Genomic DNA, 27,675 nt, shown 5'->3' with positions numbered 1-27,675 from the left:
AACTTTAACCCCCCTAATATCTCCAACTTAGAAATACTTTTGGCTAAAATAAAACTCAACCAAAATAAAAATATTAACATCATAGGTACCTATATTCCTCCTGGCAACAACACAGACAAACTTGAAACCATCCTACAATGGTCCTCCAATAGCCTCCCACAAGAGACCATTATACTAGGGAACTTTAATATTAACTGGTACTCCTGCAACTCTGACCACCCTACCACCCATATCAGCCTCTACAGCTTTACCCAATTAATTCAAACCACACCAAGGTTTGATAAAACTACTAAAAAGGAAACTATTCTTGACTGGATTCTCACCAACTAATCCACACTTTCCTATAGTTCTGGTACCCTTCCCGATTCAGTCAGTGACCATTATACGTCATCAGGAAAATCCTACAAAAAAACCCATCTACTTACCAAATTTGCAACACCAAAAATTTCAGGCCTCAAGATTTCATAACACCCCTTAAGCTCTGCAACTGGAAACCCCTCAAAACTTTATCCCTGGACAGTGCAGGCGACTACTTTAACACCACATTTTTAAATATCTTAAATAACATGGCCCCTATCAGGACAATATGAGCAAAATCTAATTACCCTCCTTGGCTCATTAAACAGACAAAAATCACTCCTAAAAGAAAGGGATAAAGCATGGCACGAATGGGCCCACAAAAAATCATTAGTTACTCACCAGAAGTATCTCCAGCTAAGAAACAAAGCCAAAACCCAAATAAGACTTGATAAGAAGAATTACTATACTAGCTTACAAGCTAAATACCAAAATAATCCTCAAAAATTCTGGACCACTTTAACTAAAATACTACGAACAGGTCAAACTAAGACCCCCTCAACCAACAGCAAGTAATCACCTAGAATGTAAAAAAACACCAAGCAAGTGTTAAAGCACACCAGACTACAAAGCCAGAGAAAAAGATGCCATCAATCTAGTATTAAATAGTTTATTCACAATGAATAACTCTCTGGCACCTCTGCACAGCCTTCCCCTAGAATGTATTGCTACCCAGTTTAATAAATACTTCATTGACTACATCAAAATCCTTACTAACCAAAACTTCCCATCTACCTAACATCTCTGCTAGATAATAACAACACATTCTCCTTAAAACCAGTCCCAACCCACAACATACACAAATACTTGCTCAGGCTAAAACTCACAACCCTGGCAACTGACAACCTACCCTCAACATACTTAAAAATAGCAGTTGAAGCCATCTCCTATCCAGTTACCCTACTAATTACCCATTCCATATCCTAGCAATGCATACCCAGTCTCTAGAAAATTGCTCACATTATACCCCTACACAAAGGAGGTCCCTCCACTGACTTCTCTATCAACCCATAGCAATCCTATCCCCTCTACCAAAAATCCTTGAAAAATGTGTTCACAACCAAATACTTAACCATCTCCTGACAAATGCATACCCAGTCTCTAGAAAATTGCTCACATTATACCCCTACACAAAGGAGGTCCCTCCACTGACTTCTCTAACTATCAACCCATAGCAATCCTATCTCCTCTATCAAAAATCCTTGAAAGATGTGTTCACAACCAAATACTTAACAATCTCCTGACAATAAATTACTTACAAATACTCAGCACGGCTTTTGCCCCTACCATAGTACTACCACAGCCCTTATTAGCTTCAATAACATCATTAGTCAACTTAGAAATAAAGGTGAGCTAGTATCAGCAATCTTTTTAGACTTATCCAAAAGCCTTCGATACAGTGTCTCATAAACTGCTGACTGCCTTGTCCAAACTGAACCCAAGCTACTCCACCCTAGCCTGGTTTCAGAACTACCACATAGATCGTCAACAAGCGGTATGGTAGAATAAAGCTCTTTCTCCCTTACTACCAGTGACTATGGGCGTGCCTCAAGGGTCTATTCTCGGTCCCCTCCTTTTTAACCTATTTACAAATACTCTCCATAATGCTACAACTCTAGCCACCCTTATATGGTATGCAGGCGACTCCACTGTGATATGTTCTGCCCCAACTCTACCTGAACTACAGAACTTAACCCAAGCATCTATCAATGCTATTGAATCATGGTTGGCAGATGCCCAATTAATCTTGAACCCAAATAAAACTAAACTCATGCTCTCCCACTCCACTAAATTCAAAACCCAATCCACTTACTTCAACATCACATCCAGTAATAAGACTTTGATTGAACCAGTACCATCCACCCAACTTCTCGGTGTTGTTATTAATCAAAATCTGAAGTTTGACTTACACATTGCCCAGACTGTAAAAAAAATACACAAAAAAATAGGTACCTTATACAGATGCAAAAAGTACCTAACCACAAACTCCAGAATAACCACAGCCAGAACTCATCTTCTGTCAACCTTACTATATGCCTCACCCATCCTTACCAACTTCTCCAAATCAGACCTAAGCAAGCTAGATGCCTGCTATAATAAGATATCTAAATTTGCCACTAGCTGTCCTCCTAGAACCCATCATTGTAAGGCCCTAAGACAACTATCTTGGTTAGAACTACCCCACCAACTCATTCTCATGCAACTCTCTACTGCCCACCAAGTGTACTATAAACCCGATAAAACACCAGCTCTACAAGGCCTTCTCAATCCCCATATAAGTACCCGTCCACTAAGATCCACTAATAAAGCTCTAATTGAAGTAACCAGGAGTAAAAATAGCTCAGGTGACTCTCTATACTCCTACTACATTGCTAAACTGTGGAATGCCTTACCACTTGAAATTAGAACCATAACTAGCTTAAAAAACTTCAAGCAACACATTAAAGCCCACCTCACCAACACCTGGACTTATACATGTACTGGGCATGGGTAGCCCAAAGCATGGAACTAGCTGATTTTAAAATTTTTATTTTATATGTAATGAGCATTGAATTTAAGCCATATGACTACCTTAAGTTGTTTTTTTTCTTTCTCACTGTTAATATCTATCAAATTTTAAGTCTTCAGTTTGCTATGCTACCTGTATATAAGACTAAGTATCGTAATTGCACTGTTATTGTATACAATGTCACTACCTGCTACTACTGTAAGAACTGTCTTCTAGAAGCATTGTTATACAAGACTATTGGTCTTGTCTCCCACTTGACCAATTTATTCTGTTCAAGTCTTTTTACCGTTATGAATGTCTGCTACTATTTTTTTTCTTTATTGTATTATATAATTTTCTTTCTACTAACAAAATAGTTTATTAACAATGAAGCTTTTCTCCCCGGGCCTCCGCTGAAAAAGGGTTTAATGCCCAGTCGGGCTCTCCCGGTAAACAAATGTAAAATAAATAAATAAAATAAATGTGATCTCTCACCATTTAGACAGAGTCACTTTGGAAACAAATCTTCCTAATTTTGGTTCTGGGAATGATACGAATAATTGGTCAGATTTTCATAGTGATTTAGTCCTGTCCAAGAAGAATCGCAATTATCTATGCACATCAAGTAAATGTAGTGAATATTCCCCTTTGTTAGAAAAACTTGGAAAGAAAACTGGAAGGTCAATTGTTTGATTTATAGTCAAGTCGGAAACAACTTTGGGTAAGAAAGTGGGATTATTCCAGAGTGATACTCTGTCTTTATGGAAAACCATGTAAAGACATTTAATGCACAAGGCCTGTAGTTCAGATATTCTTATTGCTGAGGTAATAGCTACCAAGAATACGTTTTTCCAGGATAAAAATTTTATATTGCAAGTGGCAGCAGGTTCAAAAGGAGGACGAGTCAAGGTTTGTAGAACTAGTGTCAAATTCCAGGGCTCGACTGGCTCTTTGAAGGGTGGCCTAATGTGCGTGACACCTTTCAAAAAGGTTTTACAAAGATGGTGAGAAACCAAGGATGAGTCCTGGAAGCCATTGTGAAAGTTAGAGATAGCCACCAGGTGTACTCAAATGGTTGAAGCTGCCACTCCCGAATGGTGGAGGTCTGATAAACAGTCCAGTACCAAAGCAAACAGAGCTGAAAATGGGTCTATTCCCTTCTCTTGAGACCAACTTATGAATATTTTCCACTTGCTGAAATAAAGTTTCCTTGTGGATGGTTTATGAAAAGCCAGAAGAATGTGACGTACAGGGGAGAATAGGCTATTTTTCCTGGCAATTACTGGAAGTGGAGGAACCAACCTGTCAGCTTGAGGCTCGATATGTTTAGATGTATTAACCCTTGTGGGTGTGACAGCAGTTCCAGAGTTGGATCCAGAATCCAAAGTTAATGTACTAGGTGAGGCCAAAGAAAGGGAAACCAAACTTGTCAGGGCCAATAGGGTGCAATGAGGATTACTCTGCTTCTTTAGAAACTGTGGGATCAGAGGAAGGGGGGGGGATAAAGAAGTCCCATGGGCCAATCGTGCACTAGAGCGTCCCTCGGGGACTCCCCCATGGAGGAATTATGGCAAAGTAGCTGCTGCATTTGTGGTTTGCATGGGATGCGAATAGATTGCAGCAAGGCTGGCCACAGCAACTGAAGACACCGCTATGATAGGGTTGAGGGACCACTCGTGAGGCAAGAGAATGCATCTGCTCAGTCTGTCTGCAATTATGTTGGAATCCCCAGGAATGTGTATTGCTATCAGAAAGCGGTTGGAAGCTATCACCCATTGTCAAATTCTCATGGCCTCCTGACACAGTGGGTAGGACTTGGTTCCCCCTTGTTTGTTGATATACCAGACTACTGACATGTTATCAGACTGGATAGCAACTGTTCCTGATGGGAGGACAGATTGGAATGATTGCAATGCTAGAAGCACTGCCCTCAGTTCTAGAACATTGATATGCAGGTTAGCCTCCATGGGTGACCAAGTGCCTTGGGCTGTCTTTCCCTGGAAACGCCCCCTGCATCCCATCAGGGAAGGGTTCATGGTCACTATAGCCTTGGGCTGAGAGGCGGAGAAAGGATAACTCCATAGGTCTTTTTCTGGCTTCATCCACCAAAATAAATCTTATTTGCATCAATTTGTTATGCAGATCTGAAGGGACATAGGATGAGTCAAAGGGAACCACTGTGTTAGTAAACGCCACTGTAGAAGCCTCATGTGTAGTCTTGCCAGGGGAACTATTGTAAACGATGCTTCCATTGATCCTAGTAGTTGAAGGACAGCCTAGGCTGAAACTTTGTCCTGAGAGAGTATCACCCGGAGTTGAGACCTTACTCTTTCTAACCTGTGAAGTGGGAGGGAGACTAGGCAAGGCTGAGCATTGAAAGTTGCCCCTATGAATTCCAAATTTTGAGAAGAAGTCAACTTGCATTTCTCTTCATTTACTGAGATCGCTAAGAATTTTGCTAGTTTTAGGGTGTAATGTAAGGCTGTAACCAGTAGACACTTGGTGGAGGCGGTAAGGAGCCAATTGTCTAAATACAGAAACACCCGGAATCCTTGCAGTCTCAAGTGAGCTGTTACCACTGCCATGCATTTAATGAACAGTCTGGGGGTCGTAGAGAGACCAATTGGTAGTGATTGGTTCACAGTGGGAAGTGGAGGAATTTTCTGGAGTGCTTGTCCATTTTTATCTGGTATTACACATCCTGAAAATCTATTGAGCACATCCATACATCCTTCTCTAAAAATGGTAGGATAGAATGAACCATGCCCATCTGGAATTTTGTTTGTCTGACAAATTTATTTAGGATGCTGAGGTCCAAGATTGGCCTCCAGTCCGCTGTCTCTTTTGACACTAAAAAGAACCTTGAGTAAAATCTGGATCCTATGTGGTCTGGTGGGACTGTTTGGATGACTCTTTTCAGAAGCAACTTTTGTATTTCTTGAGCTACTGCTTCCCTTTGACTGGGTGGAACATCAGGAATATGCCTTAGCGGCCTTGGGTAAAGATTGAAAGGTATGTGATACCCTCTGGTAATTATCATCTGCCCCCATAATCTGTGGTTATGGATTGCCAGGCAAGGTTGTGCAGAGAAAATTGTCCCCCGACTGCTTCCAGAGGTAAGCAATTGGGCCGCTCTTCAGGAGTGCTGATAGGGTTGCTCAGAGAAAGAATCTCTGGATCCCTGATTACACGGACCCTCTCTGCCTCTGAAGGGGCATCTTACAGATGAGTTTCCCTCTCTGCCCCGGGAAGTAAATTCGCCACGTGTGTCATGAAAAAGGACCTTGAGATTTCTTGTACCATATCTTTCCACTCCTCTGATTCCTAGAGTAGGATCGGTGGGGGTGGAAAAATGCTCACCCATTGCAGACAGGGTCTTACCATCCTTTTCACACTTGGCTAAAGTGTCTTTTACCTTTGGGCCAAAAAGAGAGGCGGTCTCCATGGGAATGTTGAGAAAGGAAGACTTAAAAGGGTCTGCAAAATCACATAGGTGCACCCAGGTGTGACATCTCATGACAATGCCTGCACCCACTGCTCTAGCCACCCCTTCAGTAGTATGAGAAATCAACCACATGGACGAGTTAGATATAGACTCCATGGTGGCAAGCTGTGAGGCAGCTATGTTGTGTATCTCATCAGAAACAGCTCCTGCTAAGGTTCCTGAGAGTTCCGAGATTAGGTGTCTCTGGAGCCAGGAAAAATGTGCCAAGTAATTCAAGGACTGAATAGCAAAGGTCGATAAAGAATACACCTGCTTCCCAAACCTTATTGCCTGAGACTCACTGTTTGGGGGTTGGACAGTAGGTCTCTCCTCAGCGAGCTCTTTCTTAGTAGCCACCACCACAACCATAGCGTCTAATGGTAGGCCTTTGGACCAGTGTGGGTTGTCTTCTGGTGGAGACAGAATTTTGTCTGGTCTCCGAGGATAGGTTCAGTGTTGTCAGGATTCCTCCAAACATGCTGCACAATGAGCTGAACTAGGTTATCTGCAGGCGGGGTCACCCAGGAAGTAGAGGGTCGAGCAGGGAAAGCCTGCAGGAATACAGACTCCTCAGAGGAAGAGTTGGTGGACTTCCAGTTTCCTGGTTGCTTTAAAATTTCCAGTATGTCTCCAAAGGAGACATCCTCAGGAGACAACAGTGGGGACCCCTCCCCTTCATTGTAGTCTGTATCATCAGTAAGGGATTCCTTGAGGGAATCCACATGCTTCCTCTTGCATGATCACTTACGGGGTACCTCCACAGTGGGGACATCTGAGGAAGACTCTAAAGAGTGGGTACCTTGTAGAAGGGTATCTTGAGGTTTCCATGCTTGATGTCCCACAGTAGTGGACTGTGTTAGCTGCAGTTCAGAAGACAGATATATATGGGTCTCTGGCGCCGAAGGGACCAGCTGTGAGCCTGCAGAGGCAAGTGCCCTCTCCATCACCTGGAAAGCAGGCCCACCCAAAGAGGGATGGGAGCCCAGAACTGAGAAAGGCAACCTCAGGACTGGGGTCACACCCTGCTCCGATGAGCCCACCCCCAGGGAAGGTGCCACAAGAGGACTCAGTGCCGCCAAGACAACCGGAACCGAAGCAGATGGCTCCATAAAAAAAATAGGTGCAATACTAGGGATCACAGTGCCAACAGACCAATCTCAATCCCGAGGATGGCTTGGCTCTGAGTGAGTCGATGACCATAGGGCAGACTCCAGAGCCATGGTAAGTTCTACCAATGGAACCGAAGAAGCTGGTGTCAAAGGCTCCGATACCACCAAGGAGGTCAAAGGAGGAATATATGTTGGAGTCTGTGGAGAAAATTCCTTGGCTCCAGGTGGGAGGGAGGATTTGGAAGGAGTTGGAATTCTTCTGGCAGTCAGGAGCTGATCCACTAGTCTCACTACATTGAATTCTGAAAGGTTCCTACAGGAGCAGGTTGACATCCCCGATGGAGAATCAGGGCATTCTAGGAAAGGACTGCACTGTTGTCCAAAAAAGGGATCTGCCGATGGGGAGTATCAGGTCTGAGGTAATATTTCACCTTTTGGCACCGTGGTCAAAGGACCAGTAAGTTGTATGGGGGGGGGGTAGCAACCTGAGTTGGGAATACTATTTTTGGTGCCAAAAGGGGAATTGGTACTGTAGCAGAAGTGGTAAAAGATGAAGTTTTGGGTGGTTCTGTAACCACAACTGGTACAGTAGTAGGTGCTTGAGGCATTGGTGCCAAGGATGGTACTGTAGTAGATGGCTGAAGCCCTGGTACCAAGGACACCACCGTAGAAGGGGTTTGAAGCCCTGGTGTCAAGATTGCTGGTGTAAATTTAGGAAGTTTTCCCTTCAGTTCCGTAGATTTAACCAATTTTGAGTCACTAACATGTGGAGAGGAAGGTAGAGATTGGCTCCTTTTTTTGTGTTTCTTTTTAGGAGGGGTTGATCCCTCCATCTCAGATACAGCCTCCAAGAAAGGAGTTTTTAGGAGACCTTTGAGGATCAATTTATTTTTTTTCCATCAAGGTATGAGCGCTAAAGCCCTTACATATGTCGCATGGGAGTTGAACTTTCAAATGCAGTACCATGAGAGAGTAAACACAAGACAAATGACTATCTGAATTCGGCATTTTCCTGCTACATTGATGACATTGCTTAAAGCCTGTTGTTCCTTTTTTATCACCCACCATCAATAATAAAGCAAAAAACTTGGCCGACAAAAAGATGTCCGAAGCAATCAGCAAAATACACACTCACAGTTAAGGAAAAAGAAGAAGAGTTTTCAATGGTAAAAAAGGGAGTACCCAATGGATAAAGAAAGAAACAGAGAAAGGGGATGGGGGGGGCAGATACCAGCAATGGTATTGAAAGTTGCTTCAGAGGCAAAGGAAGGCCTGTACCAACAATGGTACAAAGAATACCAAACCTTGGCAAAAAAATAAGAAAGAAGTACTCAAACAGGTAAGAAGGGTAGAAAACTCTAGACGACTACTAAACAATTAAAAATTTCACAAGGTAAATGAAGAAAAAATTTAAGGAAGTATAAGTTTTCAAATGACTTAGCTTGAGAGCTGGCCTGACATGTCTTGATAGTATATGCAGCAAACGAGATCTGAGGTGATAGAGAAAGGGGCACTATGGGTAAGCTTAGCTCAAGAGTTTTTTGGCTGGTGTGAGCTTATTATAATAGCCGACTCGGTTCCGAGGATGGAACCAATACCTATCAGTAAGAAATGAATGAAGATTAACAACATGAGATGAAATATTTGCAGTCAAAAAGAAAGAAGACTATATCTGCAGGTCAATATAAATGACAGTGATGTCCTCTAACCACTCAATCTTCCAGGAGTTTTCAAAAGATGGGGGTTGGTGGGTGGGGAGTTGAGGAAGAATGAAAATGGACAAAACAGATGGAACATTATGGTGAGTACATAACCTCTTTATCTAATATTGTCAATTTTTATTCCATCCTCAACTGATGGGACAGAATCCCCAACTACCTAAGATCCTGTCTGGACTCAAGGAAGGATATTCCTGAACACAGTTGAACCAAGTGATGCTGTACCTCTGGAGAACAGATTCAATTTGTAATGAGTAACAATGAGTTGCAGAAGTAAAATTGGGAAAGCCAGTTGCCAAAAGTAACTTTAGCCAGGTGGCCGTCTGATTGTATTTCATTTATTTATATCAGATTGGGCATTACCTTACTAAAACTGATGTGGACCCATTCTGATTTAAATAAATGAAATACAATCAGACAGCCACCTTGCTTTCCCAATTTTACTTCTGCAAATGAGACAAACAATTGAATAATTGGTCAGTTTTTTTATGTCTTTTGTTCTATGTAGTTAAAAATGTAATTGTCTGTGAACATCCAATAAATGTAACATGTATTTGCCCTTGTTAGCAAATTTAGGAAAGAATACTGGCAAATTAATGGACTGATTAATGTTAGATTCTGACACCACCTTAGGAAGAAAGGATGCATTCATTCATAATGTAACTCTATCCTTGTAAAAAATCAATAATGGAGGTTTTGAGGACAAAGCTTGAATCTCAGAAATTCATCTGACAGAAGTAATAGCTACCTCAAAAATTGTATTCCAAGAAAGGTATTTAAGGTCACAGTTAGCTGCTGGTTCGAATGAGGAATGAGTAGGAGCTTGCAGTACCAGATTCAGGTCCCATGGGGGAGTAGAGTCTTTAAAAGGAGGTCTTAAAAGAAGAGTGCCTCACAAAAAAGATTTGCAGAGCTTATGAGAAGCGACAGAGGAACCCTCAAATCCAATGGGAAAATTTGACGTTGCTGCTAACTGAACCTTAATTGTTGAGGAATTAGCTCCTTCTTTAACAAGTAGGGCCAAAAATTCAAGGATGTTATGTATGGGAGCTGAAAAAGATCAACATTATTTTGATAACTCCAGTAAACAAACCTTTTCCATTTACTGGAGTAGGTTTTCATGTAGACGGTTTATGGGAATTTAAAAGTATATGTAGGCCATGTGAAGATAGCATAGGTTGTCTGGCTATTAATGGAATTGGAGAAGCTAGGCTGTCAGCCTGAGGTTTGCTATGTCTGGATGGATCATGCCTGTCGGGTGAGACAGGAGGTCTGGAGTCAAATCCAGAATCCAAGGTTGGTGAAGAAAGTGAGGCCAAAGGAAGGGGAGCCAAATCTGTTGAGGTAAGTAAGGCGCAATGAGGATGACGTTTTTGGAGTTAATGGAATTGGTGGATAAGCATGAAGTAGACCGGGTGACCAATCATGAAGAAGAGCATCCCTCTGTGATTCCCCCTGTGGGGGGATTACAGTAAAAAAGCTGCTGCATTTGTTGTTTAGTGAAGAAGCAAAAAAAGAATCACAACAAGGCTGGCCCAGCTGATGGAAAATTATTTCCATTACATTCTTGTTGAGGGACCAGTCGTGAGGTCAAAGAATGCATGTGCTCAGCTTGTCTGCTATTACAATGGACTTCCCCAGAATGTGCGCTGCTATGAGAAAGTGGTTGGATGAGATCACCCATTGCCACCCTCTGAGTGCTTCTAGACACAAAGGATATTATCTGGTTCCTCCTTGTTTGTTGATTTACCAGAATACTGACATACTGTCCATTTGAACTGCAATTGTCCCCAAAGAGAGAGCATTCTGAATGGCCTGCAATGCTAAAAGCACTGTTGTCATCTCTAGGACATTGATATGCAAGTTGGCCTCTTCGAGGGACCAAGTGCCTTGGACTGTTTTCCCCATAAAATGCCCCCTCACCAACTCAGGAAGTGTCCATGGTTGAGGGGGAATGAACAGATGAGTTTGTAGAACCTGGCCTGACTGAATCCACCACTGGAGATCCCTCTTGCATGTGTGGGTGATTCGTATTGGAGTTGACATGCTTTGGTAAAGTATCAATCACTGTGTTGCTATCTTCCACTGTAGAATTCTCTTATAAAACCTGGCTAAATGTACCAGTGTTAGTGCCACTGACATTGATCCTAGAGCTTGAAGGACCAAGTGAGTTGAAATCTTGCTACTGCAGATTATTTTTCTGACCTGTGATCTTATAGTCTGAACCCTTGACCGAGTCAATGAGACTATCATAGACTTTGTGTTGAACAGTGTTCCCATAAATTCCAAATTTTGGGTTGGTTCCAGTTGAGACTTTTCGCAGTTTATGCTTATCCCCAGAGGAGAACAAGTCTAGAGAACATGATCTCTTGCCTTTATTAACTCATTATAGCCAAGTGCACCTCCAGACATTTCTGCAGTTACCTCCTACAGCTCCTCTAGGTGTCAAATATTGCTTGTTCATATTTGAATTAATAATTTCAAAACTATGCTACGTACAAGGTATCAGAATACGTTATCTTGAAGCATACATGATGGCAAACACAATTGTATTGATAGATAACCTCTGTCAATGAGCATTTGTTAGAACTGTAAGGTGATAACTTCATTTTTTTAAAGGCTAAAGCCACACCCACTGGGAGTTAAAGGTACACACTCAAAAGAGCTGTACTGGAGGAAATGAGTTAATTGATGCCTGGTTTGGGTGGTAATGAGCCAGTTGTCTAGATATGGAAACACCCAGAATCCTTGCAATCTGAAATGAGCTGCTACTACTGCCATGCATTTGATAAACACCATGGGGCCTGTGATGAGGCCAAAGGGCAGAACTCTGAACTGGTAATGGCTGGCTCCCAGCCAAAGTGCAAAAACCTTTTGGATCACCTGTTCATCTTTACATGATAGTATGCACCCTGAAGGTCTGCTGAGCTCATCCAGTCATATTTGCCCAAAAAAGTGAGAATGGACTGAACTGTGACCATCCAGAACTTGGTGCATCAAACTGACTTGTTTAAGTTACTGAGATTCAAAACTGGTATCCAGTTCCCTGTTTTCTTTGGCACTAAAAAGAATCTTGAGTAAGTTCTGGATTCTAACTAGTCTGGTGGGACCTCCTGGATGACACCTTTTTTCTAGCCAGCACTCTGGTGCAGGGATAGTTGACCCCTGATTGCCTCCAGAGGAGGGCAATCAGACCTCATTTCAGGAATTCTGAAAGGGTCTGTCAGAGAAAGAATCTCTGGACCCCTGGTTTTGCAGACCACCTCTGCCGCAGGGGCGGTGTCTACCATTACAGTTCCCCCCTCTACCCCTGGGAGAACTTCCTCCATGTGGGTCCTGGAAAGGTCTCTGAGATTTATTGAACCACATCTTTCAACTGTCTTATTGATTCCTAGAAAAAGATCTTTAAGGGGTTGAAAAATATACACCCACAACAGACATGGTCTTTCCATCCTTCTCACATATGGATAATGTGTTCTTCACTTTGTGGCAAAACAAGACGTGCCATCAAAAGAGTACTGACAAATGAAGACTTGAAGGACTACGCTAAATCAGATAAGTGCATCCAGGCATGCCTTCTCATAGAAATGTCTGAACCCACTGTCTTTGAGGTTCCTTCGGCTACATGCAAAATGAGCCTCATGGAAGAATTGGAAACAGATTGCATGGTAGCCAACTGAGAAGTCATGGATGAATGTACTTCTTCAGATATAGATCCTGAGAGGGTATTTGAGAGCTCCTTAATAAAATCCCTGTATAACCTTGTGAAATGTAGCAAATAATTCAGTGACCTTAAGGCAAAGGTTTCTAAAGCATAGACACAATTTCCAAACCTGTCCATCACCCATAACTCCCTGTTGGGGGGGTGAACAGTAGAACTCTGCTCAGCAAGCTCCTTTTTATTGACCACCACCATGACCATGGCATGAATGGGCATCTCTTTACCTCAAAACTGTCCACAGGTGGTTCCATAATTTTGTCTAGTCTCAAAGGTATAGGCTCAACAGTGTCAGGATCCTTCCATGCCCACCAAGAGATCAACTCAATGAGTTTGTCAGTGGGTGGAGTCACCCAGGAGGTAGACAGGCCAGTATCAAAAAAGTCTCCAGGAATACAGGGTCCTCAGATGAAGAGTTGCTTGGCATACAGCCAAATCTTTGCCTTAGGATTTCAAGGATGTCTCCCAAATAAGATATTTTCAGGAGGTGACCATAGGGACCCTTCACCTTCATTAAAATCCATATCTTCTGTAATAGACTCCTCTGGTGAGTCCATTTGCTTTTTCTTACATGTCCTCTTCTTAGGGACATCCTCAGTGGAATACTCCGGGGAAGTATCAGAATAAGTCAGAATACCCTGTTTGGAAGCCTGAGGTTTCTGTACTGGCTGTCCCTGTGGAAAGGAGGGATGAGACTCTGAGCGCAGAGATGTCAAGGCTGCAGACTGAAGATCTGAGGAGGTAGGAACCATCTTTGTTACTGAGGCAGACAATACTCTCTCTATAGCCTCAAATGGTGACCTCCCCAGACAGGGTGAGGACTTTGGATCCAAAAAGGCAAGTTTTGGACCATTATCCCTCCCTGCTCTGAAGACAATCCCCCCGAGGCAGAAGCTGGAGCTGAGTTAACCTGTGCCAAGGCTTTGACCTGCAGAGACAGCCCAGACAACTTTAGAGTCAACTCCAACACCTCAGATCCAACAAGGAAGCTTTAACTCTGACAGCTCTCCGGATCTGACTGAACTAATGAGTTCAGAGCAAACTTCAGATCCTAGGATAAAGATATCCTCAGATCCAAGTCAAACAGAGGCAGACAGCTAGGATCCAAGGACTCTGAAAAAGTGGAAAGAGTCAGAGGAGGAACTGGTAAAGGGGGTTTGATGGAAGAACAGACCTCCTGACCAGAAGGGGTAGGAGCTGGAAAGGCACTTGTCAAACTCTGCACCAAACAGAATCCTTCTCGCCACTCTTTCCATTTCTTCTTCCATTAAACTCCTGGAAGAGTGAGTGGAAATTACAGAGGGGGACCTGGGTCTCTCCAAAAAGGGTGAGGGGTCCTTGGATTGAATTGGGTCCACAGAAGGGGAACTGTTGTTCCTTGGCAGGTAAGTAATGTTTGAAGGAGTAGCTGATCAGTTGACCTTTTTGGTGGATCCAAAGAAGTCAGATCCTATAATTCTTTCTTCTGCTTTGGATCCAATGTTGAGGTCGGATGTGATAAATCTGTTTTCCTCTGCTTCAGATAGGAGGTTGAGATTTGATCTGATAATTTAGACTTTTTTATTAGGATCCAGTGGAGAGCCCGGGTTGAATTGAGGTCTTTCTCTCGATTGCTCCCGATGCCTTGGAGGAAGAGATAGAAGGACTTGGAGAAGTAGATTTTGACTTCTTAGATTTTTAGGTGATATAGCTCCAGATAAAGCTTCTCCGAAAGAGGAAGGGAGCAACCCTTTTAAAATAAGTTTATTTTTTCTTTCAACCAGGGCTCTGAGATTAAACCCATGGCAAAGAGTGTAGACCTCTTGTAAATTAAGAGGTATACAGTATGCACATAAAGTGTGGGCATCAGATAACAGAATTTTGTGCCCACACCTGAGACATTTTTTGAACCTGGCTGGGCCTTTCACTTTCTCTTGCATAGTCATAACAAAATGGAAGCTAAAAGGAAACAACCAGAATTGACAAAGACAGCAGACAGATATATATATATATATATATATATATATATATATATATATATATATGGAAAACCCACATCATTGAACCTCTAAAAACTGGGAAGACTTCGCTGAACACTTACTTGCATGAAATCTCGGATCACTGTAATTTTACTCTGGGAAAGTAACCACTTGGCCACCATGGTGAACTTTGCCACCCCCCTGTACTGCAATCTTGGAGTTGGTATATTTAGTTAGGGGGGGTAGGTTTGATTTGCTTCGGTTTGGTTATTTAGTCATGGTGGCCAAGTAGTTATTTTCCCAGAGTAAAATTCTGGTGATCTGAGAGTTTGTGCAAGTAAGTGTTCAGTGAAGTCACAGTCTCTATTGTTTGACAGAGTGAAGACATCTGTCTTTTTTAAATATTTTTCACTGAAAAGAAAAACTTAACTAGGGGATTAGGAACAGGATGCTGGAAGCCTGGTCTTAGGGTACTTCCCTTCAAACACTTTTAATGTTCACACTTAAATTAATCAGTATTTCTTCACTTACGATTATATATTTCTTTGCTAACATGTTTTGTCCTTCCCTACTCCCCAGTTATTATATACTTTTACTTCATGGGATAAGTGCAATTTCAAATTACAGTGTTATTTTCATCTTGTATTACAGGTCACACTCCCTCTGACCTTGCCATCTGTGTCTTAGGCTCTCCAGCCCATTACATGTCTGTTCTTCTGGAAGGAGGAAGGCAGTGTCCAGGTAAGCCCATACTGATTTTTAAATAGAAATGGTTACACTCACTACAAACTAAACACACTGAGTAAAAGATGATTATTGTTTGGGGAGATCTCTTATATCAAAGATAATTGTTTAATTGAACAAGGATCTAGGTAAAAAAAATAGTCTGCTGATTTGTCAATGCATGGGATAGCAGGCCAGGGTTGTCTGTTTACTATTAAAAGGCTGGGTTTAAGGTGTCTGTCTCCAATAATAAAATCATGACTTGGAAAGGGGTCCAATCAATGGAGAAGAGTATAGGGTATTCACATGGACTGCTGTTCATCTGTGACAGAAAGAAACTGAGAAGACAAAAGGCATGAACAAAACATGGTAAACATGTGCAGCAGTACCTGACAGTACCTGCATTGTTACTTTAAACAAAGTATATCTAAGTTGTTTACACCCCTTCTGTTTTTCTTTTCTTTTCTTTCTTTTTTTTTTGCCTCCTTCATGATCCTCCAAACATTTGGTTCTTCTACTTTCTGCACTGTCCCTCCCCCTGCGAGGGAAAGACTAGATTCAGTCCAACAATGCAAGTCTAATCATCCAATTCTTTCTTCAGCACAAAGGTTGAGAGCTAGGGAGTAATTCACTGTGGGAATGATGTTGGTCTCACCTCCCCATGACACAACCAGTGGTTGCCTATTGAACTAGACATGCTGCTGCCCACGTTGCCATTTGGCATTTGTGCAGCATACAGCTACTATGACCTAGTTTAGCTGTATGCTGCTATATTTCAGCTTGCAGAATGGGACCAACTGTGCAGCAGGTCTACTCAGCCCTCTCTGCTAATGACAGGTAAGCCTACATTGGCTGCTCATCCAACCCTTTCATTACCTGAGTCACTAATCAAACACAAGCCATCTAGGGTACCATCTGGGCTTTATTCCTCTGTGCCACAGGTTAAAACTATTTTTACCCTAAACTTCAATGCACAATTCTGTCCTGCAAGGTTGGTATTGTTTAACATACGACCACCATATTTCTTGTTGCGTCAGACTACTTACATTGCCTCACCAGAGCACTACAGCAGACAACTCCAGATACCACTTATGGAGTGGGCTGTCCCTGAATTTATTTATTTATTTTATTTATCCTTTGTTAACTGGGTTAGTCCCCTCCTAGGCAAGTAAAATCTTTTAGCGGAGAGCTGATTTGGTATTTGTATTTCTAGAGGAAATTTGGCCAGGGCATTGGGGAACTTCCCCTACTATTTTGCATACAGGGACATGGTTTGTGGTAACACTTCCTGCTTGTAGTCTGAGTGTGTAGGCAGCTCAGAGAAGCAGGGAATAATATGGAGACAACGTTCTGGGTGATAATGTCACTTGAAATAGAGTTAAGGAGTGTGGAGTGATGGTGAAGGCAGTCGAGTCTTCACAAAAGAGTTTACTATCGGGAAATCATCTAGCTGATATGGAGGAGTGGAAGGAAAGAAAGGAAATTGTGGCTATGCAGGAGGAACCCCAAGTGAAAGAGTATGAGCCTTTGCAGGATACCAAAATGCTGGTTCAGCAAAGGTCATTCAAGGTTAACATAGAATTGTAAGTGGAGTGTATTGTTACAACCCTCCAGTCAGGAGGGTTGCAGGATGTTTATTTGAAAGACTTAACTGAGCAGAGAAAACCTGAAAGTGAGAAGGCAGTGTTGTGGGTTGAAATGGAAAGGATACAAGAAGAAGAAGTGGAAGAAATCATATGCTCAAACTGTAAGAGAGAGAGAAAAGACAAGAGAAGAGAAGAAAAACGAGGTGAAAAGGAAGCATCTTATAAGAATAAGCAGTAAGAAGGAAAAGAAACTTGATAGGTATGAAATGTTGGACAAAGTTATTGAACCACTAGGTATTGCTTCCAGAGACGTAAGAGCATTTATTTATATTAATAAAGACTCACTTTATGACATTTTTTGAATCAGAACAGTATATGGAAAATTTTCTAGAACAATATGAGATAAAAAATAAAAATGACAATCGTTGGAATTCATTTGTTGTTCAAGCATTTACTAGAAAGGTGAAAAAAGTATATATATATATATATATATATATATATATATATATATATATATATATATATATATATTTTATACAGAGGTAGAAAAAGAGACTTTAAGAGACTATTTAAACAGTGTGTGCAAAGATGTCATGGACATTACACAGATTTATGATAACAGAGGTTTATGGACTGGGGATGGAAATGTGGGGTTGTTATACAAATGCAAAATGAAAACATAATACATGTACCCAGTATAATTAATGCGGAGGGGAAATAGAGGGTTTTTGAAATACTGGGGACAACCAAAGACATGTTTCTTTTGTGGTAAAAACGACCATTTGATTAGCAGCTGTAATAAAAGAAAATGTTTTATTTGATGTAAAACTGGGTATGAAGCAAAAAGATGTGAACAAAAATGTATAAAATGTGAACAAATGGGGCATTCATGGATGGATTGTGATGTAAATGGGAAGGAAATAGGAAAAGGTAAAGAAGACCAAGTTAAAAAAAAGTGCTTTAGAGTATAACATAGAAAGGGGATGAGAGGCAAAGAAAAAGAAAGGCATAATGGTTGAGATAAAAGAGTCAAGAATGAATGAGGGATACCAAAGGGAACACAAAGAAAAGGAGGAAGAAATAAGTAATTCTGTCGAAGAGGGGGATGCTCATTGGGTGAGGATTAAAAGTAAAATGAACTCCGTTGGGAAAAGAGTTAAAGATAAAACATAGATTTAAAATATAGGTTTGGTGCAGAAAAAAAAGGGAAAGGGATGAGGATAATAAATAAATAATTTTCTTCATAGAGTGAAAATCTTAGCTATAAATGTAAATAGTATAAAGAATGTAAAAAGAAGGTTAGGTGTGTTAGAATGGTGTGGGTTGCTTGATATGGATATTATAATATTATTAAATATTAGAATTTTAACAGAAGGAGAGAGAAGACAAGTAAATTAATTATGGGAGGGTAAAGTTACATAGAATATAGGAGAAGAAAAGTGCTCAAGTATAGCAATTTTAAGTAAACAATTTGTAGAAATTTTGGAATGTACTTTAGTGATATTAGGGATAACAGGTTCATAGATTCATAGGTGCTTACTAGGCTAATGACCACAAGAGCCTTTTTAAACCTAGCCATGCAGATGTTTACTAGGCTAATGACCACAAGGGCCTTTTTAAACCTAGCCATGCAGATGTTTACTAGGCTAATGACCACAAGGGCCTTTTTAAACCTAGCTATGCATCCCAAATCTCTGACAAGATCTAGTACACTTGATAACTGTAAGCAGGGGCTTGGGAAATGAAACATTTACAAGCAGGGGCCTGGGAGATAAACTATTTACAGGCTACCTGTGTTCTTTAGAGACATAGTTGCCAAACAGTTTTAGTATATGTTTTTTATTTATGTCATATGGACATTTTTGTATTTTTTAATATTCCTAGTATGTGTAAAATATTTATGTGTTAGCCTTTTTTTATTTGGTACTTCTTTAACTGTGTAGTCACTTTATCTTTTCCTTTTTTCTATTCAAATCACGTAAATCACCTGACTATTTGCCTGAAGAAGCCTGTATTGGTGAAAGTTTAGTACTAGCAAGCTTTAATAAATTTCATTTTTAAGTATCAAGTGTCGTGGTGCCGGTTTACTTTACATTTTGTTTTATTTTATCTGATTTTTTTAGTACACTGGCTTTATCTACGTGGCGGAATCATTTTATATTTGTGTTTTTTGTTCTTTTTTTGCCCATGAACATGGCAACTCAGTATAGTTCAGTGCCATCTACCAGCACATGACAACCGCTAATAGCAGCAATAAATGATTTTCTTGAAATGACTTTGAATCCACTTATGCAAGGTGTTACTTTGGAAGATGGGAATGTGATCTACAGCTCAGATGGTCAGCAGAATGTATGTATTTACAGCACTAAGTTGTAAGAGTTTGAAACTAAAATGCAAAGGTTTAAGAGACTGCAATGTCAGCAGCTATCATTTGATATGTATATAAAATATAAGCTAATTCCTAGAGGCCTACACATTTTGAAAATGCCCACCTACAGGGATAAATATCCCACATTGTTAAAACAAAGGCAGGCCTTAAATCTTGACTGCTAAATCTAGTATATTAAACTTATGAACTATTTTTTACAGCCTGTTAAAGCTCAGTTAAAATCAGAACTTATATAAGAATATAATGAAGTTATAGCAAAGATAGAAACTAATTCTCATTCAGCTCTATTAGTGGAAACTGTGGAGCAAATTACTGCTTTTAAAAAACATTTAATAGAAACAAAAAAACGTAAACTTAACAGAGACATTCGTGATTTTAAATTTGGGTTATGATTTTGCTTGGTCAAATCAATATCCACATGCATTCAGGAAGCAACAAGAACCAGTAGCAACTGATGAAAACGTACAGGAAACACCATTGCATATGCTTCCTGTTGAGAAAGCTATTTTAGCTACTACCATTGTAAATCCTGCAAGTTCTGCAAGTAATCTCCTGAATTCTATGAATGTGAACACTAATACGTCAGTTCTGATGGATTCCAACATAGTTTCAGCATTAGACCCTTTAAAACTGCCTACAGTGCTAAATGAACCATACCCTTTACCACAGAAAAACAGAACTTCAGGTTCAACAGCGGAAGGAACCAAACAGGACAAGCAGGGCAAAGGATAAGAACCAAAAGCCAGTCCAGGAGATGTGACATTGTTTTTAACCTTTCTCAACATATATTAAATGAATACACAAAAAAAACAATAGTTTGCCAGGTAAAGCACCCTCAATGGAAGAAGAAAGACACAAATGCAGTAAAGTCCGAGGTGTGCACCATGTGCTGTAAGGACAGAACTCTGTCCAAGTAGCTGAACAACAAGTGAATAAAGTCACACTCTCAAGTCGATAAAATCCAAGGTTTATTAGTAAAAACCATAAAAACGAACTGCAGTGGTAAGCGCTTTCACGTTGTACCCAACGCTTCATCAGACATCAAATGCAGTAAAAGATAACCCTTATAAACAAATTCAAATTCAAACAGACAAATCAGATCATGAAAATAATTAAAGAAACAGGATATTGAATTGGAGTTAGTACACAAAGGAGGTAGATTAGGTAACATCAGGAACCGTACAGAAGAGAGGGAAGGGAAATGGATTCTAAAGCTACAAGCTCATAGGTTTGGACTCAATGACAGATTTACACTCAAGCCTTTTCTTTCTAGCAGACCCCTCAAGCATTGACTTCATGGGTAATTAACACATTATTTGTTCTTAATTGATTTTAACTTATGATGTAAGTAATTTAACTGAGTATAGCACAAATGTGTTATCTAGAAGTAGTTCTTTTGTACCAGTGAATAATCCTCTGATAGTAGCTTTTGAACAAGCAGTAGAAAATGATATTTATCAAGTAATGAAAACCAACAGCCGTTTTTACAACTTATCGGTTGAGCAACAACAAGCTATTAAATCTTTTACTGCTAACCACAACATAGTTATAAAAGCAGCAGACAAGGGTGGTGGCATTGTTGTTTTAGATATTAATGATTACAGTACTAAAATATAAGATATTTGAAGTGGCAATGAGTATCTATCCATCGACAGGAAGCAGGTTAATAGTATTATAACAAAAGTGAATAGCATGATCTATGACATGCACCTTAATGGAGAAATTCCTTTGGAAATGGTAGACTGTTTTCATGTGACTGTTCCCAAAATACCGGTCATGTATGGAATTCCAAAAATGCACAAATCAGTTTCTTCCCCACCATTAAGACCAGTTGTCTCTGCAAATGGTTGGATTACAGAACAAATCTCAAACTACTTAGAGCATAAACTTAAACATACCCTAAGTTATTCTACTACAATAATTAAGGATACATCCCAGTTTTTAACATACCTGTATGACTGGTCTTTGTCTAACAATATTGCCAGGTGCTACTTTGTCACATTAGATGTAAATGCCCTATTTACATCAGCACAGAATGATATTGGAATAGAGTACCTTTGTGAATTTATAGCATTGCATATGTTTTTTTCGTAGGTTCATAGGTGTTTAGCAAGCTAATGACCACAAGGGCCTTTTTTAGCCTAGTCATGCATCCCAAATCTCTGGAAAGTTCTCATGCTCTTGATAAGTGTAAGCAGCTGAGACTAACACCATCTGTGATTTAGCAGAACTGGTTTTAACTAACAATGTTTTTTGTTTCATAAAAATATATATAAACAATGCAAAAGAGTATCCATGGGTACGCCCATGGCTAATAGCTATGCAAATATGGATGTTATGTGATCCTATCTCGCCTACATTCTGACTGATGGGTTCGGAGCCGATCCCTCGGCTCCGACTCGGCACGCTTATGCCAAAGAGCGAAGTCTCTTATTGGCTGAGCTTACTATATCCCAGGATGCACCACTACCAGTCCCCCAGATCTCGTTTGCCGCTAACTAGCGAAGACGTGGTCTCGAGCTGGCTGAGCTGAGTAGTAAATTTTACTTACTTTTTTCTGTCAGAGAATTGCTTTTCCTGTCATAAAAAGCTGTTTTAACGGCTACTCTGTGCTTTGTGTAGTGATTGAAGGTTTTTTGTGGAAACTTGTTGAGTGATTGGGCGTTGTTTCTGATTTCAGGCCTCCTTTATCTGTAGGGCCTTTCCCGGTCAGTTAACCCCACTCAAACTTTTGGGATTTCAGATCCCCTTGAGTTTCTTGTTGTTCGGATTGTTAAACCGGCAGTTCTAAACTGATTTTTGTAGAGTCAGTTAAGTAAAGTTAAATTTGGATTGTGTGTTCTTACTGTCAGAAAATTACTGCATTTTTGGTCATAATGTCTCAAAATCCTAGGCCTTCGGGCTTCAAAAAATGCACCAAATGTAATTTTAAAATGTCAATCACAGATGACCACTCTCTGTGTTTATTGTTTGGGTGCAAAACATTTACAGGAGTCATGCAGCGTGTGTCACGCTTTTTCCTCTAGGGTCCTCCAGGAGAGGAAAAATAAGCTTATTCTTAAAGGCTTAATCAAACCCTCCTTCGAAGAAGCTCTAGCATCCTCTCCTTCTCCAACCAAAAAGAAGGCGTCGGCTCCGACCAGTCCGTCGGATCCGGCTGCCAAAAGACATAGGCAGGCTTCTCCTTCGGCTCCAAGGACTTCGGAGCCGAGGGCGGAACGGTCTGCCTCGATGCCACCAGTCTCGACTCCTCAGGCTTCGGAGCCGATGGCTGGGGCATCGAGAGGCGGGTCACCTTCGTCGGCTCCACTGGTCTCGGAGCCGACTAAGGTTGCCCGCTCAGACACTTCCTCCTCGGCGCCGAAGTCCTCCTCGGCACCGATGGAAACTACTGTGGGTATTCCCTCGGCGCCGATAATCATCGAGTCGCCTCGGAGCCGGTCCCCTAGTCCTTTGGGGCCGTTGGAGAGGCCTTCTCGAACCCGTTCAGTATCCTCTAAGTCCTCGAGGATGTCGGATTCGGATATAGACAGGGTGCTCCAAAGACTGTTCCAGTCCCCAGTCTTTCAAAAATTTGTTTCGGCTCCGACCCAGTTGGCTTTGGAGCCGATAGCCCATGCCCATCCCATGGCTGTTCCTCCTCCGACCGCTTCGGCTCTGTCGGAGCAGATGCTGTTGGAGCCGGTGGAGATCTTAGGGTCGGCTCCGACCCTTACTCCAACCCGGGCCTTCGGGTCCGAGTTTGGTACACGGACTTCTTCGGCTGGACCCGGGGGTGATGTTTCGGGACCTATGCTTTCGGTTCCGAGCCTCCCTCTCGGTGCTTCGGCTGCGGGATTGCCATCTGCTATCATGGCTCCGGAGACTGGACACTCCCAGGATTCTGGGGGTCCGGCTTTCAGGGCTATGAGGAGTGCCTTGGCCAAGTCTTCGGCCATCTCTCCGGCTTTACCGGCACCTTCCCTGGGCGTGGAGACTGGGTCTTTGGCAGTTCCCCTGTCCGTAGGCAGCGGAGCCCCTGGGCCTGAGGTTACCCCCATTGGGGGTTCCCCTCCTCCTGAGGGTTCTTCGGAGTTGTCTTTGCAGGAACCCCCGAGGAAGAGATCGTGCAAGAGGAAGCACGTGGACTCCCCCGAGTCTATTACATCGGACACTGATCTTGATGATGTGGAGGGGTCCCCAAAGTCGTCCTCGGATGATGTCTCATTTGCAGACATCTTAGAGATCCTCAAACAACGAGGCGGCTGGATATCCAAACCCCCCTCTGCTGATAAGTCAGTGCTCCTCAAGGCCTTTGGGGCTCAGCCCTCCGCCTCCTGGGTGTCTCCGCTCTTTGACGAGCTTCTGGATTTAGTTTGTCGAAGGGCGTGGGAACATCCAGATACCGTGGAACCAGTCCCTTCTCGTCCTAATAAATTTTTGTCTGCCCCACCCAAGAAGGAGTTCCTCACTAAAGGCGTGGCTGTAGATGCCATGGTGGTGGCATCTGCTACACAACAAGACGTGGCAGAGGCTTCAACGTCCGTCCATCCTCCTAATAAGGAGTCTAGGAGCATGGACAGGTACAGGAAGCGCACCCTGACTTCAGCGGCCTTTACTTTAAGGTCTCTGAATTATTTGGCACATTTTACCAGGCTTCAGAGGGATCTGGTCAAGGAGCTGTCAGATTCCCTCTCGGGTAACCTACCTGAGCAGCTAGCCCAGTCGGTTAGCTCTCAGTTGGCTATCCTTATGTCAATTTCTAACTTGTCCATGAGGCTCATTTCCTATGCGGCCGAAGGGGCGGGTAGAGCGGCAGGCACAGGCGTGGCTCTACGGAGACAAGCCTGGCTCCGCTTGTGTCAGTTTGCGGAGGCCTTCAAGTCTTCCTTCGCCGCCGCTCCCTTTGATGGGTCCTCTTTGTTTGGACCCAAGGTTAAAGACACCCTTACCCGCTGTGAGCAAGAGGGAAAAACTTTATCTGCCGTAGGTGCCCGTTATTCCACTCCCTTTCGGCCTTATCCCAAGGCCAAAGGAGGGGGGAAGATGTGGTTCCGGAAATCACGTAAGTTTTTCCTCAACAGCAGGAAGATTCCCCTTCCAGAGGCAGAGGACGGGGAAATTTTTCTGGGAGACGCCGTCCCAGAGGCGGCAGAGGGCCCCGCAATTCTGGAGACCGCGAGTCCTTTTGTGGCTCTTCAGCCTCCCACACATCATGAGGGATTGCCCGGCTGTGCTGCTCCGGAGCCAGTCGGGTGTCATTTTGCCAAGCACCTAAAAGCCTGGGAGTCAATCACTCAGGACAGATGGGTGCTTCGGATCATTGCCGGAGGTTACACCATCCCATTCACATACTCACCACCACCGTCCAAAAAGATCCCGGACCCACCACCCAGTCAAAGGGAAATTGCAGCCGCAGAAGCTTTAAAGCTGCTAGAGAAAGGAGTCATCCAACCGGTCCCCACAGACCAGATCGGATCCGGAAATTACTCCAGGTTCTTTTTAGTGCCAAAAAAGACAGGGGACCTGAGACCAATATTGGATCTCAGCAGACTGAACCAATCCATCACGAAATCCAAATTCCGAATGGTCACGTTACAATCCATTCTCCCATTGTTGGAGAAGGATGTTTGGATGTGCTCCATAGACCTCAAGGACGCCTATTATCACGTACCGATACATCAGGCGTCCAGGAGGTATCTGCGCTTCAGCCTGGGAGTCAGTCATTACCAATTTTGTGCTCTGCCCTTTGGTCTCACCACAGCCCCCAGGGTGTTCACCAAGTGTTTGGCAGTAGTGACGGCTCACCTGAGAAGTCTTGGATTCCAAGTGTTTCCCTATCTGGACGACTGGCTCCTGACTGCCACCACCAGGCATCTACTAATGGACAACCTCAAAGCCACCATCTCCCTGGGTGCTACCCTGGGGATTACATTCAATTGGTCAAAGTCTGTCTTGCTGCCCTCTCAGCGCATAAGGTTCATAGGAGCAGAGATAGACTCAAAATTGATGCGTTTTTCTTCCTGCCGAAAGGATCCAAACTTTACAGGGCCAAGTTCAAGCTCTGATCTCAAGATCCAAAGCCCCAGCCAGGATGGTTCTACAAGTTTTAGGTTCAATGTCTGCCACAGTTCTTTTAGTTCCTCTGGCAAGATTGCACATGAGGATTCTTCAGTGGCTATTGTCAACTCAATGGTCCTTTCAGGATCTTCCCCTCAATCATCACATCATGATTACGGAAACATGCAAACGGGACCTTCGCTGGTGGCTTCAGACATCCAATCTAAATCAAGGAAGCCCCTTTGTTATTCCCTCTCCAGTGGTTACCCTGACGACAGATGCCTCCCAGATAGGGTGGGGGCATTGTCTGGGCAGGTTAGTTCAGGGCTCCTGGCTTCCAGGCGAAGCTCTTCTCCACATCAATGTGTTGGAGATGAGGGCTGTACTTCTATCCCTACAGGCCTTACACAAGTTTCTTCCTCAGGGCATCATCGCCATCCACACAGACAACATGTCGGTGGTCTGGTATCTGAACAAACAAGGAGGGACCAGATCTTACCCCTTTGCAGAGAGGCCATGAGGGTGTGGGAATGGGCTGTAGCTACCAACCGCTTCTTGGTAGCGACCCACATTCCGGGGAAATCAAATATATTGGCAGACAAATTGAGCAGGACAATTCTCTCTCCTCACGAGTGGTCCCTAAACGAAACAGTAGCAGCTCAGGTTTTCAGGAGATGGGGACGCCGTGCTGCGATCTATTTGCAACACCACTAAACACGAAGTGCAAAAGGTTCTTCTCCTTGACCCCACATCAAGGGGAAGCAGCTATGGATGCTCTAGCACAACCTTGGCCAACAGGGCTACTTTATGCCTTTCCTCCGATACCACTTCTCTCCAAAGTCATTCAAAAAGCTTCTCAATTGGGGTCCACAATGATACTGATTGCTCCATACTGGCCTCGTCAGGTATGGTTTCCCTACCTGAAGAAACATGCGGTGGACGATCCTTGGGCGTTAGATATAACTCGGATCTGCTAATCCATCAGTCGGGACAACAGCATCAGTCCCTACGCTCCTTGAAGTTGACAGCCTGGCTCCTCCACTTCCGACTTTAGTCAGAAGTCACACATTAGATCCGGAAGTTATTCACATTTTATCTTCAGCCCACAAACCCACCACTAACAAATTGTACCTCAGTAAGTGGAAGAGGTTTGCTATCTGGAGCTCAACTCAGGGCTTAGACCCTATCACTGCTCCGATCCCGGAAGTTTTGAAATTTTTAACATCCCTGTTTAATCAAGGATCTTCTGTCTCTACTATTAAAGTACAACTGGCGACTATCTCTAAATTCCACGAATCTATGGATCCTCCATTGATGAGCAGCAGATTATGCAAGACTCTTATTAAAGGTGCGGGCCTGTTAAGACCCCCAGTTTTTCATCCTGCGCCTCCGTGGGATCTTGATTTGGTGCTTCGTGCATTAACATCTTCCCCTTTCGAACCTGCTGCTACATGTGAGTTAAAATATCTGTCTTGGAAAACTGCCTTCTTGGTTGCAATTACTTCTGCAAGAAGAGTCTCAGAGCTTCAAGCCCTATCTATTAAACCACCGTACTTGATTTTCCACAAGGATAGAGTATCACTTAGGCCTAATCCATCCTTTGTCCCAAAGGTCTGTTCTAATCTCTGTCTTCAACAATCTCTAGAGCTACCAGTTTTCTTCCCAAAATTTTCCAATGATGCAGAATACACTCTCCATAAATTGGATGTTCACAGGCAATTGCGCTTCTATTTAGACAGGACTCAACAATTTCGTAAGTCAGACCAATTGTTTGTGTCCTTCTCAGACAATAAATTGGGTAAAACCATTACAAAAGCTACTATCTCCAAATGGATTAGAGATTGTATAACTCAGGCTTATTCTTCTTGAATAAGCAATTTACAACATCTATCAAAGCTCACTCTACCAGAGCTATGGCAACTTCTATAGCCTTTCATTCCAAACTTGCTATATCGAAGATTTGTGCTGCGGCTACTTGGTCAAATCCGCACACTTTCATTTCCCACTATAAATTGGATGTGGCATCTAAAGGGCGAGCATCATTTGGTTCCACGGTACTCAGGAGTGTTTTCCAGTGAGCCACCCAGGATTCAGGTGCTAGGGACG

At 42.5% G+C, this 27,675-nt stretch overlaps 1 protein-coding gene across 2 annotated transcripts in view; it reads left to right on the top strand.

Annotated features, from left to right (window-relative positions):
- CARNS1 (carnosine synthase 1) overlaps positions 1–27,675 on the top strand; it is a 1,286,143-nt gene that overhangs the window by 604,740 nt on the left and 653,728 nt on the right. For both annotated transcript variants that reach the window (XM_044084075.1, XM_044084074.1), the window contains one exon: positions 15,484–15,573. In XM_044084075.1, the coding sequence (XP_043940010.1) occupies positions 15,484–15,573 (90 nt within the window). The remainder of the gene's footprint in view (positions 1–15,483; positions 15,574–27,675) is intronic.

Source organism: Protopterus annectens, chromosome 9.part0 (genome assembly GCF_019279795.1).
Source record: "Protopterus annectens isolate FY-2018-M chromosome 9.part0, PAN1.0, whole genome shotgun sequence".
NCBI lineage: Eukaryota > Metazoa > Chordata > Ceratodontiformes > Protopteridae > Protopterus > Protopterus annectens.
The sequence above is the reverse complement of the archived record's forward strand: the minus strand, read 5'-3'. Positions and strand labels throughout refer to the sequence as shown.